At 37.0% G+C, this 18,836-nt stretch overlaps 1 protein-coding gene across 12 annotated transcripts in view; it reads right to left on the bottom strand.

The window, feature by feature from the left end:
- MLIP (muscular LMNA interacting protein) overlaps positions 1-18,836 on the bottom strand; it is a 248,873-nt gene that overhangs the window by 105,053 nt on the left and 124,984 nt on the right. For 11 of the 12 annotated variants that reach the window (XM_078447011.2, XM_060615772.2, XM_078447017.2 and 8 more), the window contains exon 4: positions 8,301-9,866. The exons of the other annotated variant lie outside the window; for it this stretch is intronic. In XM_078447011.2, coding sequence (XP_078303137.1) covers positions 8,301-9,866 — 1,566 coding nt within the window. The remainder of the gene's footprint in view (positions 1-8,300; positions 9,867-18,836) is intronic. 12 annotated transcript variants of the gene reach the window in all.

Raw genomic sequence — 18,836 nt, 5'->3', positions numbered from 1 at the left:
TAAATTCACTGGTTCCCTTTCTTTGTTTTAAAATTACAAATCGCTCTAGTCAAGGTAAATATAACTTGAATAGTAAGTTGTAGTAATACCGGCTGGAATCACCATCAGCTAATCGTAGAAAGTAGAACTGACCAGCCTGACCCTAAATCCAGAAAACATTCAGTGATACCTATTGTATCTCTCCAATTTGTAATCTATGTTTTTGGTCAACATTCAATAAATATTTCTTAAATATCTACCACATAAAGGGGCAGAGTAAAGTTTAGGTTTAGAAAAAGGAAATGGTATTTTACCCTAGAAGTTTTTTCAGAGCTAATCCTATTTATAAATTCTATTTATCCTAGATAATTACAACATAAATCCCAGGTATGAAAGTGAGAACAGCAAAAACACACCTTTGCCCTTCAGAAAATATTTCTCACCATTATCACATCCACTATTGTTGATGGCTAAAATTCCACCACAGGCTCCAGTAATAAGGACCCATGAGATTTCAAAGCAAACTATATTAGTTGCCTTGAGAATTAGAAATTTGAACTCATGGCTACACTTTAAGTATAGGTGAAGGGCAGAACCTCAGATTACATGAACAAGAGAGAATCCTGAACAAAAGAGCTTCCCTACCACCAGGGCCAACTTCTCTTTCCTGAAGCATCCACAAGTATAAACGAGAGCATCATCATTCTAAATTTTTTTTTAAATTTTTTAATGTTTATTTGTTTTTGAGAGAGAGAGAGAGAGAAAGAAAGAATGAGTGGGGGAAGGGCAGAGAGGGAGGGAGACACAGAATCCAAAGTAGGCTCCAGGCTCCAAGCTCTCAGCACATAGCCAGACACGGGGCTTGAACACAGAAACCAAACTGTGAGATCATGACCTAAGAAGAAGTTAGACGCTCAACCTACTGAGTCACCCAGGCACTCCAAGAGACCCCTTCCTGCTCATCAGTGACCATGCATGTACTGCCTGTGTCAGAATCTCCCTGACACAAAAGCTTAATCCAAGCCCTGATCCAATTGCCCAGAGACCTCCCTTACATCTGGATTACTGGCAGAGTATAATCTCTATGATGATCCTGAGAACTGAAGCAGTGGGGAAGGGGTGGCAGGGCAGGGAGAGGGAGAAATTTCCTTGAACAACTCTCTTCCCAGTAGCGGTCTCCATGGCTGATTTATCTGTCTGTGTTTCTAGTACTCTAAATATGCAATATGTTATTGTATTACAATATTTTGCCATCCCTATTAGCCTGATAGGTCTTTTAGAGAAGATATTTTATACAATTTCCAATATCGTATACCAACCTGGCAAAGAACAGATATTCAGCACCTATTTGTTGACCTAACCTGAAGTATTTTATTGAAAATTGCAGAAAGATTCAGAGGACATGAAAAAACAAAATTTTAGTTCCTCATCTACTGTTCAAGTCTTAGACAAGCCTGGCTGATTAGAGACCCTCTTCCCACTTCAAAGTATGCCCTGAAGGCATTTCTAATATATTAAATTGTCAAAGCCCTTCAATGAAACGAAGTTTCAGGATTTGAACTCTTGACCTTGAATCCCTATTTTATTTATTTATTTTCAGTTTTATTTTCTAATGTTTGTTTTTGACAGAGACAGCATGAGTGGGGGAGGGGCAGAGAGACAGGGAGACACAGCGTCTAAAACAGTCTCCAGGTCTTAAGCTGTCAACACAGAACCTGATGCAGGGCTTGAACTCCAGACCAGCAAGATCATGACCTAGGCCTAAGTGGGACACTTAACCCACTGAGCCACCCAGACACCCCATCCCTATGTTTTTTCTTAATACCTTGCTTAAGTTAAACTGCACAAGTCCCTCCCTGAATTAAAATGCAAAAATTCCTCAAGGGATAAAAAAGGTTTTTGTCAATTACTGACACTTGAGTGTGAATCACTGCTAAGCACAATTAACAAAGGCTAGCTGGAGAGAAACAAAGGGAATGGGACCCAGAATTGGTTAGTACAGAAATGTAAGTGACACATAGCAGGGATGGGAGAATCATAGAAAATCTAGAATCTCCACAAAGGCACCAAGAATTCTGTAGAAGAGGTGAAGTAAAGAGGTGGAGGAGGAACAAAAGGAGAAAAGCAAACAAGAAGATACATATACCTGGTTTCAGCTGTTCTATCATTTCACCTATGATTGTGAAGGTTTGTTACCCTACCTACAAAATATATACAGATACATCATCTTCACCTTCACTGCTAGAACCTCACCGGAGCCATCATCGTCGCTTGCCTGGATTGTTCCAACAGACCCCTAAATTCTCCTTCCTTCAGCTTTCACCCTCTTACAGTCTATTCTTAACACGGCCGCAAGATAGACAAGATTGTGCCAATTATCTACTCAAAACCCTCTGATGGCTTCTTACTCAAATTAAAAATCAGTGACTAAGAAGTGGCACGCAAGACCTCACAGGACCCAGCTCGCAGTTACATGTCCCTCTGACAGTCTCCTTATACTAACTCCAGTCTTGTGATACTGGCTCTCCTACCTTTGTACCTGCCAAGCACTCTCTGGCATCAGGTATTTTTCCTGGCTATACTCTCTTAAGGAGCATCACCCCCCAATGTCACCTTCCCAAAGGAACCTGTCATGACCGCCAGTATAAATTTGTGACACTACCCCATACCCTGCTATACTTTTCTCCATACCGTGTATGACTATCTCACACACAAGAAAATTTACTTATGGCAGTCGGGGAGGTGGAAGTCGTAATTGCTGACTGTTTCTCTTCCGCCCAAGACCTTTCTGTGAGGAAGCATTTTTGCAATTTTATTTGTTGCAACATCCTCCTGACTTTGTAACGTGTCTTGAACATAATAAGCACTCAATGCACATCGATTGCTTGAACCAGATTGACCATTTTAGCTCATGGGGGTACATTCCATATTGCTCATGTCTCAGATTACATGTGGATCAGCAGAAATGGAGACAGTCACATGGAGACTATTGTCACCAAGTTTTCAGGGTGATGTAATTGGAAATGTTTTGATGTCTTCAAGGAATGAGGTTTATAAATAAAACACCAACTATAAAAGGTCATGAAACATTTAAAAGCTCCCAACTGATCCCTAAACTATGTGTCCAAATAGCTGTAAGGCCAAGACAGGCACATCACTGGAGCTCTCATAGTCAGAAAAGAGCTTCAAACCATCTTCAGTAAGTGGCAAGATGTTTAAAGTTTTGAGGTAAGGGCCTCAAATCCCCTTAGGGAACACCATGCTAACTCCCTAGGAGAAAACTTTAAATTAGGTTATAAATGAAGGCCAAATATATTGGGAACCCAAATACAACTCCGGGAATTAATTTTATGATATTCCCTTTCCCAAGGGGCAGAAACGTCTCAAACAATATAAGATGTTAATCAAAGAGTAGACTGAACAACATCCAGAGAGATGCTCATCCTGTCTAGGACCATGATTATAATGTGAATTAATATTTTAAAACTGTATCTGAAATTAAAGTATATCAATTATACCATACTAATGTAAACAGATTCAGAACCTTAAGATTCTATCTATAAAAAAGAAATATCAAGCATGCTTTATATCTGAAATTAGCTCAGTATACTCTAGCTGTTCCGTTCTATTTCAATATCAAAGGACAGTAGGGCCCACACTTTGAACTAATACCCTTCAAGCATTCGTGTTTTAATTTGATGGCCATTTGTATTCCAGGACCTCTTTCCTTTTGGGATCTGGCGCTGAGTGAAGCTGATCTAAATCTGAAGCTCTTTGACTTCAAAGAGAGCCCTGTGCTTGGATTAGCACCACAGTGGAAGGAACAAGACAAGAAACAATCCATAGGAGCATATGAGTTCTTTGATATCCCAAAGCTTTTGTCTGTTTCCTCTTATCAATCTATAAAATAATCTTAGCAATTCAAGCAAAACTAGTCAAACATCAAAGGAAACTGGGATAAGATTTATCTATTCCAGCATCCATTTTAATGAATTTTTTATACTCAAGTTACAAATCCTGCAAATAATAGTTTGCAATTAGAAAAAAAAAAAGTAGGCTGATTTTTACCTGGAGAGATAAGAGCAAGAAGCAAGGAAGAAATAAATATAACTAGGAACAGCGTGTCTCAGGGAGCAACTATTTTTTGCAGAAGTTATCATGAATTTTGCCCATTATAAGAAACATTTTTTGTTCAATAAAAAGGGTAAAAATAGATAAATTATCATGATTCCTCATATTTTCATGTTCAGCAAATTTATCATGCACTTCTATAAGCATGATGTTTTTAACTTAGGAATTAAAGCTAAAAATAAAGCAAATGTTGAAAATTCTTTAATATTGGGAACAGTAAGTGAGCTGTGGGAGAACAGATCTTCAACAAACTTGATTTTAGGACAAAAAAGAACTTGACTTGATCAAAAGCCCTCTGGGCTCACCCTTTTCCAACTCTCCAAAAAAAAAACAAGACAAAACGTGAACTAAGCAGAATAAACCACAAAGAGAAACACTCAGAAGAAGCCTCTCAAGTAAAATCACTTTTCACAAAGGTAATGAATAATTTAAACATATTGGCAGTATGGTTTAAGAAATAATTGTTAATAAATTCAGGAGACAGTACTGTTTACATCACCAGGTTGTTTTTAATATATCACAAATGAATTCCATAATCACGCAAATGTATTTTTAGATAATCACCAGGTCATTTTACCTCAAATAAATAAGTTTTGATTCAGAATTATAGAAAATGTTATATTTTTCTCCATCCCATTTGCTTTGAAAATGTAAAATACAAGGACTAAATAATTTCTAAAAATACATTTTTTAATGTTTTGGGGTTTGGTTTTTTTTTTGGTTTTTTGTGGGGTTTTTTTTACTATTTATTTTTGAAAGACAGAGACAGAGTACAAGCAGGGGAAGGGCGGAGATAGAGGGAGACACAGAATCTGAAGCAGGTTCCAGGCTCTAAGCCGGAGCACAGAGCCAGACGTGGGGCTTGAACTCATGAAGATCATGACCTCAGCTGAAACCGGAAACTTAACTGACTGAGCCACCAGGAGACCTAAAAATACATTTTTAAATGACCCAAACATTATAGAAATTTATAATTCTGATGATTCCATAATGATGATTTCCTTCATGAGAATTATTAAATCAGGCTAAAATGATTATTAATAGGAGTTATTGCTTTGTGTTTGGTATATAATATGAAAAACATAGTACTACCAACCTCATATTGTCATAAAAGTTAACTGACATAATTGTTTCCAATTTTTTTTAATGTTTATTCTTTTTTGAGGGATAGAGAGAGACAAAGCATGAGTGAGGGAGGGGCAGAGAGAAAGAGACAGACACAGAATCCGAAGCAGGCGCCAGGCTCTGAGCTATCAGCACAGAGCCCGACATGGGGCTTGAACTCACAAGCCATGAAATCATGACCTGAGCCGAAGTTGGATGCTCAACAGACTGAGCCACCCAGGTGCCCCTGACATAATCTTTTCTAATTAATTTTTAACTGTTTTGTATATTTTATATATAGAAATTTTATATACAGAAAGCATGTGGTAGCTCTTAAAATAATTATTATTACAATTGTCACTGTTTAATAATAAGCCCAATCTTCCTATGTCTTCACATAAACTCCTCTGGGTTCATCTTCTGTATATTTGGTCTGGTTATTTACTATTTCTGAAATGCCAGCTCCTTCCCTCCTCATTAAGCTAAATCCTAAACATTTCCCGCAGGCCTGCCATTTGTTATAAGTTCCCTCACTAACCATATCCCATAATAATAGTTCTATTACATTGAATTCAGTGAGCAATTGTATATAATACGTACTATACTATATTAATATTACCTTATACTTGTTTTCTAGTTTTATTATGGATTTAATAATTCTATATAGCTTCTCCACATCATGTATCTGTATATTTTCTTCTGCTGAATAAAATTTCTTTTTTAAGGACAAAGAATTATCTCTTACTTTCCTTAAAACACACATACATACAAACATACATCCCCAAAAAAGCTAGTATGGTGGTAGGCATACAGCAGAAGTTTTATGCATGTTTGTTACGTTGAATTGTACCGCAACATCATTAATACGATAAATTGGACGTGATAGGATTTGACTTGAAGGTTGTTTTATCTTTCCCATCTTAAGTTCATCATTCAAACAATGACAGAGTTGAACACAATCTCCATGGAATTTGGAACTTCTCGAATTGCTACTTGATTGCACTGCCCTAAAAATTGTAGTCCCCACCCACCCACCCCCCCATACAGGCACTTCAGAATTTCATTTGAGTCATACAACAACCAAATTCTGGTTCTATACGATCCACATCCTAAGTACTTGAGAATAGTTGGGAAGCTGGCACGCTCTAGAGCAGAGTTGCCCTTCTACCAGGAAAAATGAACTCTATGAATTACATCTTCATATGTTTCCCTTCTCGTATTAAAACAAATGCCAGTCTTCAGAGTATAGGTTTTTTTAACAAGTTTTTTCACTTGAATAAGGTTGATACACAATGTCACATTAGTGTCAGGTGTACAATATGGTATCTGAACATCTCTATCTGTTATGCTACACCTACCACGTGTCACCAGCTACCATGTGTCACCAAAAAACACTGTACCAACACTGTGGACTATATTCCCTATGTTGTTCCTTTCGTTCTCATAATCTACTCATTCTATAACTGGAAGCCTGTATCTCACCCATTTCACCCAACCTCCTCCCGACTTCCCTCTGACAACCATCAGTTTGTTCTCTGTATTTACAAGTCTGATTCTTCTTTTTAATTTATTTTGTCATTTCTTTTGTTTTTTAGATTCTACATATGAGTGAAATAATTTGGTATTTCTCTTTCTCAGTCTGACTTATTTCACTTAGTATAATACCATATAGGTCCATTCATGTTGCTGCAAATGGCAAGATCTCCTCCTTTTTTACAACTATATAATGTCCGTGTGTGTGTGTGTGTGTGTGTGTGTGTGTGTGTTGCATCTTCTTTGTACTTTCATCTGTAAATGGACACATAGCTTGCTTCCATATCTTGGCTACTATAAATAATTCTGTAGCAAACATAGGGGTGCATATATCTTTTCAATTAGCATTTTTGTATTCATTGGGTAAATATCCAGTAGTGGAATTAGTGGATCATATTGTATTGCTATTTTTAATTTTTTGAGGAACTGCCATACTGTTTTTCACAGTGACTGTACCAATTTATATTTCCACAAACAGTGCATGGTACCACATTGTTTCATCTACATGTGGAATCTAAAAACAAAGCGAAAGAAAAGACACACAAAAAAACAGATTCTTAAATATAGAGAACAGATTGATGGTTGTCAGAGGGGAGGTGAAGTACAAATTTCCGGTTATAAGTTATATAAACCACAGAGATGGAAATACAGCATAGAAAATATAGTCAATAATAGTCTAAGAGCATTGTATGGTAACTACACTTATGCGGTGAGCACTGCGCACTGCATAAAACTTTTGAATCAATTTGTTGTACAGCTGAAGCTAATATAACATTGTATGTCAATTACACTTCAATAATAAAAGTAGAAAATAAAAAATAAAAATAATAAATGAATGAATGTATGCCAGTATCCCATTCTTGCTCAACGGGCTGCTTCAGAGCATTTAGAAGTCAGTATTTCTCCTATCTCAATTCTATTCTCTTATACCCAGCCTACCTACCCTTTCAGTATTTCATAATTACTAAGTATTTAGAGTTCAAAATAAATCAAATATAATATTCACATATAAAGGAAATTTCTATTTATTTTTGCTCTATATGTATATAGCTAAATCCATACTGGTATGGACTTTAGGTGGTGCTCAGGAGGAGCAAAAAAGAAATCAACCTGGTAAAGGGGGAAATTTTTACACTGATCCTGTCTACTATTCTCAGTACAGGATGTTTTGATGGACAATAGGGTCCATGAAATTAAATAATCAGAAATTTATCATAGTCTCAAATTCAAACCAACTGCTTTATATCCATCCCATCTTTGTGATCAATGATATAACTCATTATGCCTGAAGAAAAAAATACTTTGGAGTCATAGATATAAGAAGTTACTGTAACAGGAGGATTTTCAAAATCAAAGAGTTTTATCACAACATGCACATTTTAGATAGATCATAATTCACCTACACATTAAAATATACCAAATCCTAGCTCTACTTACACTTTCTATAACTCTTGTAAGAGCAGAATGAATATCATAATTATTTTTCCTCTGGAAAAAAAAGATTCTCCCATATTTCAAAATAAGCATGCACCATGCAACATGCAAAAGAATACCTTGGGTTTCTTATTTTCAGGGCCTGTTGACATGGACAATGCATAAGGTGAAATCAGCTCCTTGGTTCTTGTTAGAGAGATGGGAGGTGATCGGGTTGAAACAGATGACCTGTGGTTGGATACTGAGCTTTCAGATTTTCCAAGTCTTGAAGGCAAGGTACCACTGCCACAATTTGGGTACAGTGTTGGACTGAGCTGGAGTGCCTGGGTCGGCAGATTAGCACGAGGGAGAGGGGAGGACCCCAGTTTGGGAAGAGAGGCAGAGCTAGCACTGGAGACAGGGGTTGAAAGAGGAGTTGAAAGGTTCTGCCCCTGGCCACCTAGCTGTGGGGCTGCTCTCTTGGATCTGTTTATCAGGTTTGAAAGAGCTGGGGAAGGATGGAAACATTTCTCTGGAGAGGAGAGCATGGCTCTTTGGTTAGTGGGAGGAGACAGAGAAGATAATGCAGAGGAGGCTGATGTAGGATGTATGTGAATATTCCTGGGCTTTTCTGGGCCCCTGAGGTCAACATCGTGTTTGCCCTTCAAAGAAACAGGAGGAACACTTGGTGGAACAGGAGGAAGTCTTGCAGAACTGGATGTATCAGTCTGTAGCAGGGAGAGTGTTGGGTTGCTCTTCAAAGAAGTGGGTGACATTTTTCCTACATTCAAAGAAATGAGGCTGCTACTATCATGTTTTGTGGGAGAAAGGGAGCATGCCTGAGAAAGGGGAGTAGATTTGGCCAGAAAAGGTAAGTGGAAGGATTGCTGCCTAAGTTCGGAAACCTGGTGTTCCCCCTGCTCTGGAGACCCTGCTCTCAGGGAGCAACTAGAGAGAGATTTCTTAGGTGTGGGTGGGGTTTGTTTTGCTTTTTGATCCAGAGTGAGTGTGGAAGAAGCCAGAGAGTTAAGAGAGAAAGTGGGACAGGATGCAGGGGAAAAGGGTCTTTGGTGAGAAGGATTTGACTTGAGGATGGCAGTGAGAAGAGAAAGCCGGGAGGGCACTGGGGATTTCACCCCTGACTTTGAGAGATTTCCACTAGATGACACTTGGCTACTGATAGTGGAAGAAGAGCCATGGAAAGAGGAGGTAAATGGTTTTGGACTTGGAGAGAGTGAATGCGTGACAATACGGACTGGTATGTATGAGGCCGAATTTGACTTCAGAGAAGCACTGGAGGATGGTGAAGGAGAAGTGGTTCCTGGGCTTTCTCTGGGGCTAAGGACGTGCGAACTTAAAGTTGTTGTCTTCTTCAGAACTTCAGATGCCAGTCCAGGTTTCTGATCTGCTGCACTCGGACTGGATAAATTAGAACCTGATAACTGAGTGGAATGGGGAAACTGTAACGTCGAGGAGGTGCCCTTCGATGCAAAAAAGGGTGAAGAGTAAGCAGAAGTTTGAAAATACGTAGCTGTTTCTTCCACCAAGGCCCCACTGACATCCAGCCTCCTAGTGTGGAATTCCTCTAGCACAGAGGCTCCGTCGAGGTTAACTGGGTCAGGTGGCGTTTTCTGATTAGTTGGAGAAACAAAGGAGAAAGCAGGTGGTTTACAGGCAAGCTGCTCAGAGGTAGTGGGAGAAGTTAACTAGAGGAAAGAGAAATAGACAGATTGTAATAGGAGATTACTTGTGAAACTATCAAAATATTCTTGTCACTTGTGTGTTTAATGCAAACAGTCCTATTAGTTTACACAAAACAGGCCCCTTAAACCTCCATAAAAATGGAAGAAATTCTGTTTTGCAAATGAGGCATTGCTCATTGCTTTAAATTTGAAATAAAATATAAATAAACTGTGAAGTGTTACATATTATGCCTCATTTATTCCCTGTAAGGACATTAATATAAAATTGTATATGGATGTTTCCATTTGGAAAATAATTCACTGACAAAATCTAAAATAGTTATCTTGACTTGGAATTGTGTGACTTGAAAAGACTTAAATCACCATCAAAGTAAGTTTCAAACTTCACTTTGAAAACTGAAATAGATTTTCTTCCATTGTAAAAATATAATAGTATATAATACAATAATATAATAATACAATGACTACAATAATATAATAATGATTACAATCCCTAAAAGTTTAACATGCTTAAAATGTTTAAAATTCTAAAAACTTGAGGTACTTCTACATGTTGTACAAGTTAAAAAAATGACCAGAACTCAAAAGATGCAGCACCCAACATCAACAAGATCAACATCAACAATGATAAATTGAGATAGTGAAAGCAAGGCTTGCAATAAGAGAGCAAAAAACATGTTCCCTAATTATTTGCCGGAATGAACATTTAATAAATGATATGGCTTCTACTGGAAAAAGATAGGTATGCTTTCATATCCAAAGAAGCCAGAGTATTTTACAAATGTAATCTGCCTTAAACAATGCAACCCACCAATCACCTGCCATATTAAAAACAAAACAAAACAAAATGAGAAAGAAGAAAGAAAGAAAGAAAGAAAGAAAGAAAGAAAGAAAGAAAGAAAGAAAGAAAAGAAAGAAAGAAAAGAGAGGGAGGGAGGGAGGGAGGAAGGAAGAAAGAAACGATCATTTTCAAGAGAGTCTGTAAGGGCCTGTGAAATAACTGGGTGTATGTACTCTTGTGCTATTTTAAAGATCATCTAGTACTTTAAGACAGTACTAAAGACAAATGCTAAAATTATAAATGATTCGAAGCCAAATCTTTAAACACAGGTCTCCCTGCAAAATTATTTCTTTGATTCTATCAACTTATAAGAGAATTTAGGAAATATCAGTTATTCAAAATGCTAATATTTGTTAAATGATATTATACTATATAATATCTTATTGTATATACTATATATTGCCTTACATGGAAAGAAAATATATGACCCAACAATTAAACTTAGCAAAAGCCTGGTTTACAAATTCAGTAAAATATATTTCTTGATTTTTTTTGTAATATGTTAAGTGTCCATCAGATCTACTGTAAAGATTTTCATATCATATACTTTTGAATCCTAAAAATATTTAAAACTGATAAATGCAAACAACTCACCCTAACCTTCTAAGTTTCAAGTAAACATACCTAAAATAGACCTTTCTTTTTATGTGTAAATTCATATGTGTACTTGCAACGCAGAATTCTTGTTACACAATTAATATTTGAATACATTGGCATTACCCAGAATATCTGAAAATCAGGGATAATTTGATAATCAAGCAGAATTCAATCAAATTGAGAAAGAAGCTTAACAATTCCCTCACATCAGCTTTACTTAGAAACAATTCTGCTTAGCCAGTGTTCATATAACTGATTCATGTGATTAGACATAAGTGAAAGTTCTTCTGTGATTATTTCCAATGATTGCGCTCTTCTCACAAAAAGAATGAAGAAATTTCAAGACTGTGTAGGGTGTCTTTGCATGTTATGCTATAGTTTTTGGTAAAGAATTTTGTAAATTAATAACAACAGTCACAAAATTCCATTCCCTTTTCAGTAATATTTCCAGATAACTTCAATTTATACAACAAATTCATTAATTCATCCAGATTATCCATGAAATTATGATGTTAAAATCATAAGGCTATAATTTTGAAGGTCTCATTCAGAAGAAAAAACTGTTCCCTTCAACTTTCTCAAGACTATGGCTTCTAATTACCAAACATTCTACTGTAGTGAGTCATATTTTACCTAATATAAATGATTCCATTTTGTTGCACTTTTGAATAGTTGATTATTGAAGAACTTCTAAGAAAACAACTCTGAAAAGTCTAAGAATGTTTGTTGTGTTTGTATTAACCTACATACATTTTTATTGTATTCTCCTATTCAATATATTAACAAGTATTTGCAATATATTTGTTTCTAATTTGCAAATACAGCAGATGTTACCCTAATTTACATTAATTGAAAAATACAGCACCATACTTTTATAAAATTCCCAGGAGTGAAGAATTATTTTTTTAATGAAAAAGATTCATTTTCCTAAATTCCTCTCAATGGGCTAAAAAAAAAAAAAGTAGTTAAAGACATGAATAACTTTGTGCAGAAAGAAAGAATGTATACCTCTCAAATGCTCAGTCAGCTCAGAATAGGTCCTTCATTTACCACTACCCTATAGATCCTTTACCAGTGATAATTAACTTCTCTAATGATGTCTACAAATTTCTATCCCTTCATCCTCTTCCATTATAACATCTTGTTTTGTTTTCTAGGTTTGTTAATGATGCTCTAATTCCTTCTCCTCAAGGCTATTCTCTGTCTTCCTCATCATTTATTTCTAACGTGATCTTTGTTGATCTCTTTGCTTTAAACACCTCTCCAAAGCTACCTTCAACTATGTTCTCCAATTCACAGCCTTCTTCTGATTCCTTGAGTTCCCTTACCATATACTTCTTCCAAAGTTATTCCTAACTTCTTCTTCTAGAAAGACTATCCTGAATTCTGGAATACATTCACAATAATCTCAGTAAGAGAAGATTCTTATAGTGTTCTGCTCTCATCAAGTGGATGATCTGAATGCTAAATCCACTCTTGGATCCTGTATAACAGAAGCCACCAGTTATTCTAACAACCAATCTCTCTTGTGGAGCTGTTATAATTTTAGTCAACCTAAATTAAGTGCTTCCGTATATATTCAATTTTTTCTAATGAGTCTTAGATTCCAAAGCATCTGAATAAAAGCAAGAGTGATTGATCTGCTGTCTGAATAGTTCCCAAGATTAGGATGGCACAAGAAATTGATCCATATAGTAGAGCTCTTGCTCCTAAATCTGTACAGCCATGCAAGGTAAAAACTTTAGATTCCATTTTGAGCTTATATGCAGTAATTACATTAAAACACCTTGGCCTCCTAAACACACCTATTTATGGGTCATCTCACTAATGAACACTCGTAATATCATTGGGCAGATAGATTCTCAGCCTTTCAAACCTTAACAATTTAAATAATATTTCTGGTATTTCTACCTCTAGTTGCACTCCCATTTAACCTAGCATTAGAGCAACTTTTTAAAATCTAATCAGAGCACACCTACACTCAAGATGTCATCAAAACTTTCTCCATGTATAATGTGAACTAAGTAACTTCCTTCATGACAGAGTCCCTCTCTCATCTCATCTTTCTCATCTCCTACTATTTTCCATCTCAGGTTTTAGAAATACTTTGTTCAATCTCAACCTTCCGGCCAGTATTGTCAACATTATAGCCACCTTGTTCTTTTTCTAATCCACTTGCCAAATCTTTAATTTTAAATCAATCCTGCTGCCATTATGCTCCTACACCTAATCTACTTAAAGCGGCTATGAAAATAATAATAATAACAAAGGGCTTCCCGGGAAGATGGTCAAGTAGGAAGATCCTAGGCTCACTTTATCCCAGGGATACACCTAGATAACACCCACATCAGTGTCAATAACCCAGAAAAAGACCTGACGACTGGCAGAACAGACTCTCCACAGCTAATTGTAGAGAACAGGCCACACCAAAGAGATTAGGGAAAGTAGAGACACATTTGGGAGCAAAACTGACCCAGGGGACTGTCCTTAGAGGGAGGGACACCATGAGTGCTGAGAGGGGAAAGGAGCAGACCCCATACCACGTGCCCTGGGCACAAGGTACTTGCAGTGGGAAGAAAAATCCCCATAATATCTGGCTTTGAAAACTAGGAAGCCTAACTTCAGGAGTGCTTACAATCAGAGGGGCTTGACACCTGGAAATTTAAGAATCAGCAGGCTCAGCTCTGGGAGAACAGAAAAACAATAGGAAACTGAGTTCCAACCCTTAAAGAGACAGCACAACAAATAGCCCTGCTTAGACACAGCATAAAAGCAGCAGTTTGAAAAATGCCTGGAGTTGGGATGCCTAGGTGGCTCCCACCTAGTTAGTGTCCCACCTAGGTTAAGTGTCTGACTCTCAATTTTGGCTCAGGTCATGATCTCATGGTTTTGTAAGATTGAGCCCCAAATCAGGCTCTGCACTGCCAGTACAGAGCCTGCTTGGGACTCTCTTTCCCTCTCTCTCACTGCCCTTCTCCTGCATGCTCTTTCTGAAGATAAATAAACTTTTTTTTTAATTTAAATAAAGAAAAAGAAAGATTCCTGGGGTACACAGATTTGCTTACTAATCTCAGAGCATGTGCTGGAGGGGTAGTTATCTTTAGGAGACACCTCTAAAAACAAAAGAGCCTACCCCCCAGCCTACATACAGGGATATGTGCAGGAACCAGCATAGAACCAACACTATCCACCTAGCTCACTAACAGGATGCCCCACCCTTCTGCTCTTCTGCAAACTCACCTCATCCAACATGCTCTTGGAGGGAGGCCATGCAAAGCCATGTTACAAGCATGGCAGTGTGAAAGCAGCCTTGAAAGGAGCCAGCACCACCTCAAAATGCCTCCTTCCCCAGGGATGGGGAAGAAAATCACACACAACATTCAACTCTGGCCATAACAATGGGCTGGAGGCAGATATCTTCTCTAAGTGCAGGCAATGCCCATCAACAAAGCTTTGCAGAGAATAACACAGCAAAAGCACCCTGCTATTTAGTACCACCACAGCACTGGCAAGTGTCTTGTCAGACTCAACTCAAGCCCAAGGCAACACCAGACCAACCCACTAACAACATAGGGGCCTAATTCTGCCCACAACAGGCAAAGAGAGCCTTTGAAAATGACTAAGCTGAAGGCTCAGCCACAATAATAGGGGAACATGCAACATATATAAAAGACACTTCTGAATTTCCAGGTTCTGGTGAACAAGGGACACTGCACTGTAGGTCACTGCGGGGCCTCTTTTTCTCAAGGCCACTACTTTCAAGACTAGGAGACTTATAGCCAACTTTGCTAACACAGAGAAACAGACAGAGAGTTAGACAAAATGAGGAGACAGAGGAATATATCCCAAATGAAAAAAACAGGACAAAATCACAGCAAGAGAGCTAAATAAAACAGAGATAAATAATATGCTTAACAGAGAATTTAAAGTAATGGTCATAAAGACTGTCACTGAACTTGAGAAAAAAGTGGAGGATCTCATTGTGACCCTCCACAAAAAGACAGAAAATATAAACAGTAACCAGAGATGAAGAACTCAATAACTATAATTGAAAGTACATTAGAGGGAATAAATAGTGGACAAGAAGAAGTAAGAAGCACAGATCAGCAACCTGGAGGAAGAGTAATGGAAAGCAATCAAGCTGAACAAGAGAGAGAAAAAATAATAATAATAATAAATGAAAATAGATTAAGGGAACTCAGCGACACTATCAAGCATAATAACATTCACATTATAGGGAACCCAGAAGGAGCAGAGAAAGAAAAGAAGAAAGAAAATTAACTTGAAGAAATAACAGCTGAAAACTTTCCAGATCTGAGAGAGGAAACAGAAACTCAGATCAAGGAGATACAGACAGACCCCCAAAAAATTAACCCAAGGAGGCCTACACCAAGACACATAGTAATTAAAATGGCAAAAAGTAGTGATAAAGAGAGAATTTCAAAAGCAGTAAGAGAAAAGAAAACAGTTATGTATGAGAGAGACCCCATAAAGCTATCAGTAGATTTTTCAGCAGAAATGTTGCAGGCCAGAAAAGAGTGGCATGATATATTCCAAGTGCTGAAAGGAAATAAAACCCTACAACCAACGATATTCTATCCAGCAAAGCTATCATTCAGAATAGATAGAGAGATAGAGTTTCCCAGACAAACAAAAGTTAAAGGAATTCATTACGACTAAACCAGCCTTAGAAGAAATATAAAGGGGACTCTTTGAGTGGAAAGGAAAGATATAAGTAGGAGTAAGAAAAGCTGGAAGCACAAAAGCAATAAAATTAAGTATATCTATAAAAAGCAGTCAAGGGATTAACAGAAAAAGGGATGTGAAGTATGACACCATATACCTAAGATGTGGGGGTGGGGGTGGGGAGAGAAGTAGAAATTTAGTGCTTTTGCAATGGGTGCAAACTTAAGCCACCATCAAATTAATATAGACTCTATATGTATTTAGATGTTATATATAATTCTAATGGTAACCACAAAGCGAAAACTGGTAATAGATACACAGAAAATAAAGAGAAAGGAATTCAAGCATACCACTAAAGAAAACCAGCAAACCATGAGAGCAGAGAGCAAGGGAAGAAAGAAACAGAGAAGAATTATGAAAACAACCATAAAACAAGTAACAAATGGCAATGAGTATGAACCTAACAATAATTATTTTGTTTGTAAATGGACTAAACACTCCAATCAAAAGACATAGGGTAATGGAATGGATAAAAAAACAAAAATAATAAGATACCTAGGAATAAACTTAACCAAGGAGGTGAAAAACCTGTACTCTGAAAACTGCAAAACAGTGATAAAAGAAACAGGTGACCCAAAGAAATGGAAAGACCTTCCACGCTCATGGGTCAGAAGAACAAATATTGTTAAATGTCTATACTACCCAAAACAATCTACAGATTTAATGCAACCCCTATCAAAATACCAATAGAATGTTTTACAAAACTAGAGCAAATAATCTTAAAATTTGTATTGAACCACAAAAGACCCTGAATAGCCAAAGCAATATTGAAAAAGAACAAAACTAGAAGTATCACAATCTCAGATATCAAGATATACTACAAAGTAGTAGTACTCAAAACAGTATGGCACTGGCACAAAAATAAACACATGAATCTAAAAGAACAGGATAGAGAGCCCAGAAATAAACTCACAATTATATGACCAGCTAATCTTCAACAAAGGAGGCAAGAGTGGGAAATGGGAAAAAGACAGTCTCTTCAACAAATCGTGTTTGTAAAACAGGACAGCTACATGCAAAAGAATGAAACTGGACACTTTCTCACACCTACACAAAAATTTACTCAAAATGGATTAATGACCCAAAACCATGAAAATTCTAGAAGAGAGCACAGGTAGTCATTACTCTGGCATTGGCCATAGCAACATTTTTCTAGAGGTATCTCCTGAGGCAAGGGAAATAAAAGCAAAAATGAACTATTGGGACTACATAAAAATAAAAAGCTTCTGCAAAGGAAAGGAAAGGAAATAATCAACAAAACTAACTTACAGCCTATGGAATGTGAGAAGATAATTGAAAATGATATATCTGATAGGGGGTTAGGATCCAGAAAATATATATAAAGAACTTATACAACTCAACACCAAAAAAAAGCCAATTAAAAATGGGCAGAAGGCATACACAGATATTTCTCCAACACATCCAGACGTATGAAAAAATGCTCCACATCACTCATCATCATGGAAATTCAAATCAAAACCACCATAACATATCACCTCATACCTGTCAGAATGGCTAAAATCAAAAACACAAGAAAAAAGAAGTGTTGCTGAGGACTGGAAAAAAAGAAACTCTCATGCACTGTTGGTAGGAATGCAAACTGGTACAGTCACTGTGAAAAACAGTATAAAAGTCTCTCAAAAACTTAAAAATAAAACCAGCATATGATCCAGTAATTCTACTACTGGTTATTTACCCAGAGAATATGAGAACACTAAATGCAAAAGATAAATGCACGTCTATGTTTATTGCAGCATTATTTATAGTAGACAAATTAAAGAAGCAGCCCAAATGTCCACTGATAGATACATGAATGGATAGAGAAGAAGTGGTAGACACACACACACACACACACACACACACACACACGAATATTACTCAGCCACAAAAAAGAATGAAAAATCTTTTCATTGAAAAGATGAAAAATGAAAAGAATGAAAAATGCAAAGTCTTGCCATTTGCAACAACATGGATGGATCTAGAGGGTATAATGGTAAGTGAAATAAGTGATTTCACTCATACGTGGAATTTAAGAAACAAAACAAACCAACAAAAAAAAGAGATAATAAAAAAGAAAAAACAGACTCTGAACTACAGAGAACAAATTTCTCCCAGAGGGGAGAAAGTAGGGCTGGGGAGACTGGGGGATGGGTGAAATAGGTGAAATAGATTAAGAGTACACTTATCATATGAGCTCTGAATAATGTTTAGAATTGTAGAATCACTGTACCGCTCGCCCAAAACTAATATAACACTGCACATTAATTATACTGGAATGTAAAAAAAAAAAAAAAAACAATGGAGAAAAAAAGAAATAAAAAATAACACAGCCCTTTTGATTGGCAGGGCCACTGCACTTGACCTAGGAACTTGTCCCTTATGCAGATATCAGCCTAGAGTGGAACTGAATTCCCTGAACCTGTGCAGAGGAAGGCATCTTTCTCTCACATATGAGCTAGAAGGCACTTTAGACTGGCATCATAAAGTTAAGGTCTTACAGTCTCAACTGGGCCCTGTGCCTCTCAGTATTTTGTTGTTGTTGTTGTTGTTGTTGTTGTTGTTTTCTTTTGTTTTGTCCTCAGCTTCCCATCCTGCCCTGAACAACAGGTCTTCCAAAAGTTAACACTCTCCATAAACCCTGTTCTCATCACTCCTCTTGTTGTACTCAATAGATGACCTAGATTCACTTTCTCCAAGGAAAACTGAGATTAACAGGAAAATCTATTGTTTTCTACATCTATTCTTATTCTTTCTCCTTCCTTCTAAGGGAAAATGTTGACTTTTCAATT

The sequence above is a fragment of the Panthera onca genome, chromosome B2 (genome assembly GCF_046562875.1).
Source record: "Panthera onca isolate mPanOnc1 chromosome B2, mPanOnc1 haplotype 2, whole genome shotgun sequence".
Taxonomy (NCBI): domain Eukaryota; kingdom Metazoa; phylum Chordata; class Mammalia; order Carnivora; family Felidae; genus Panthera; species Panthera onca.
The sequence above is the reverse complement of the archived record's forward strand: the minus strand, read 5'-3'. Positions and strand labels throughout refer to the sequence as shown.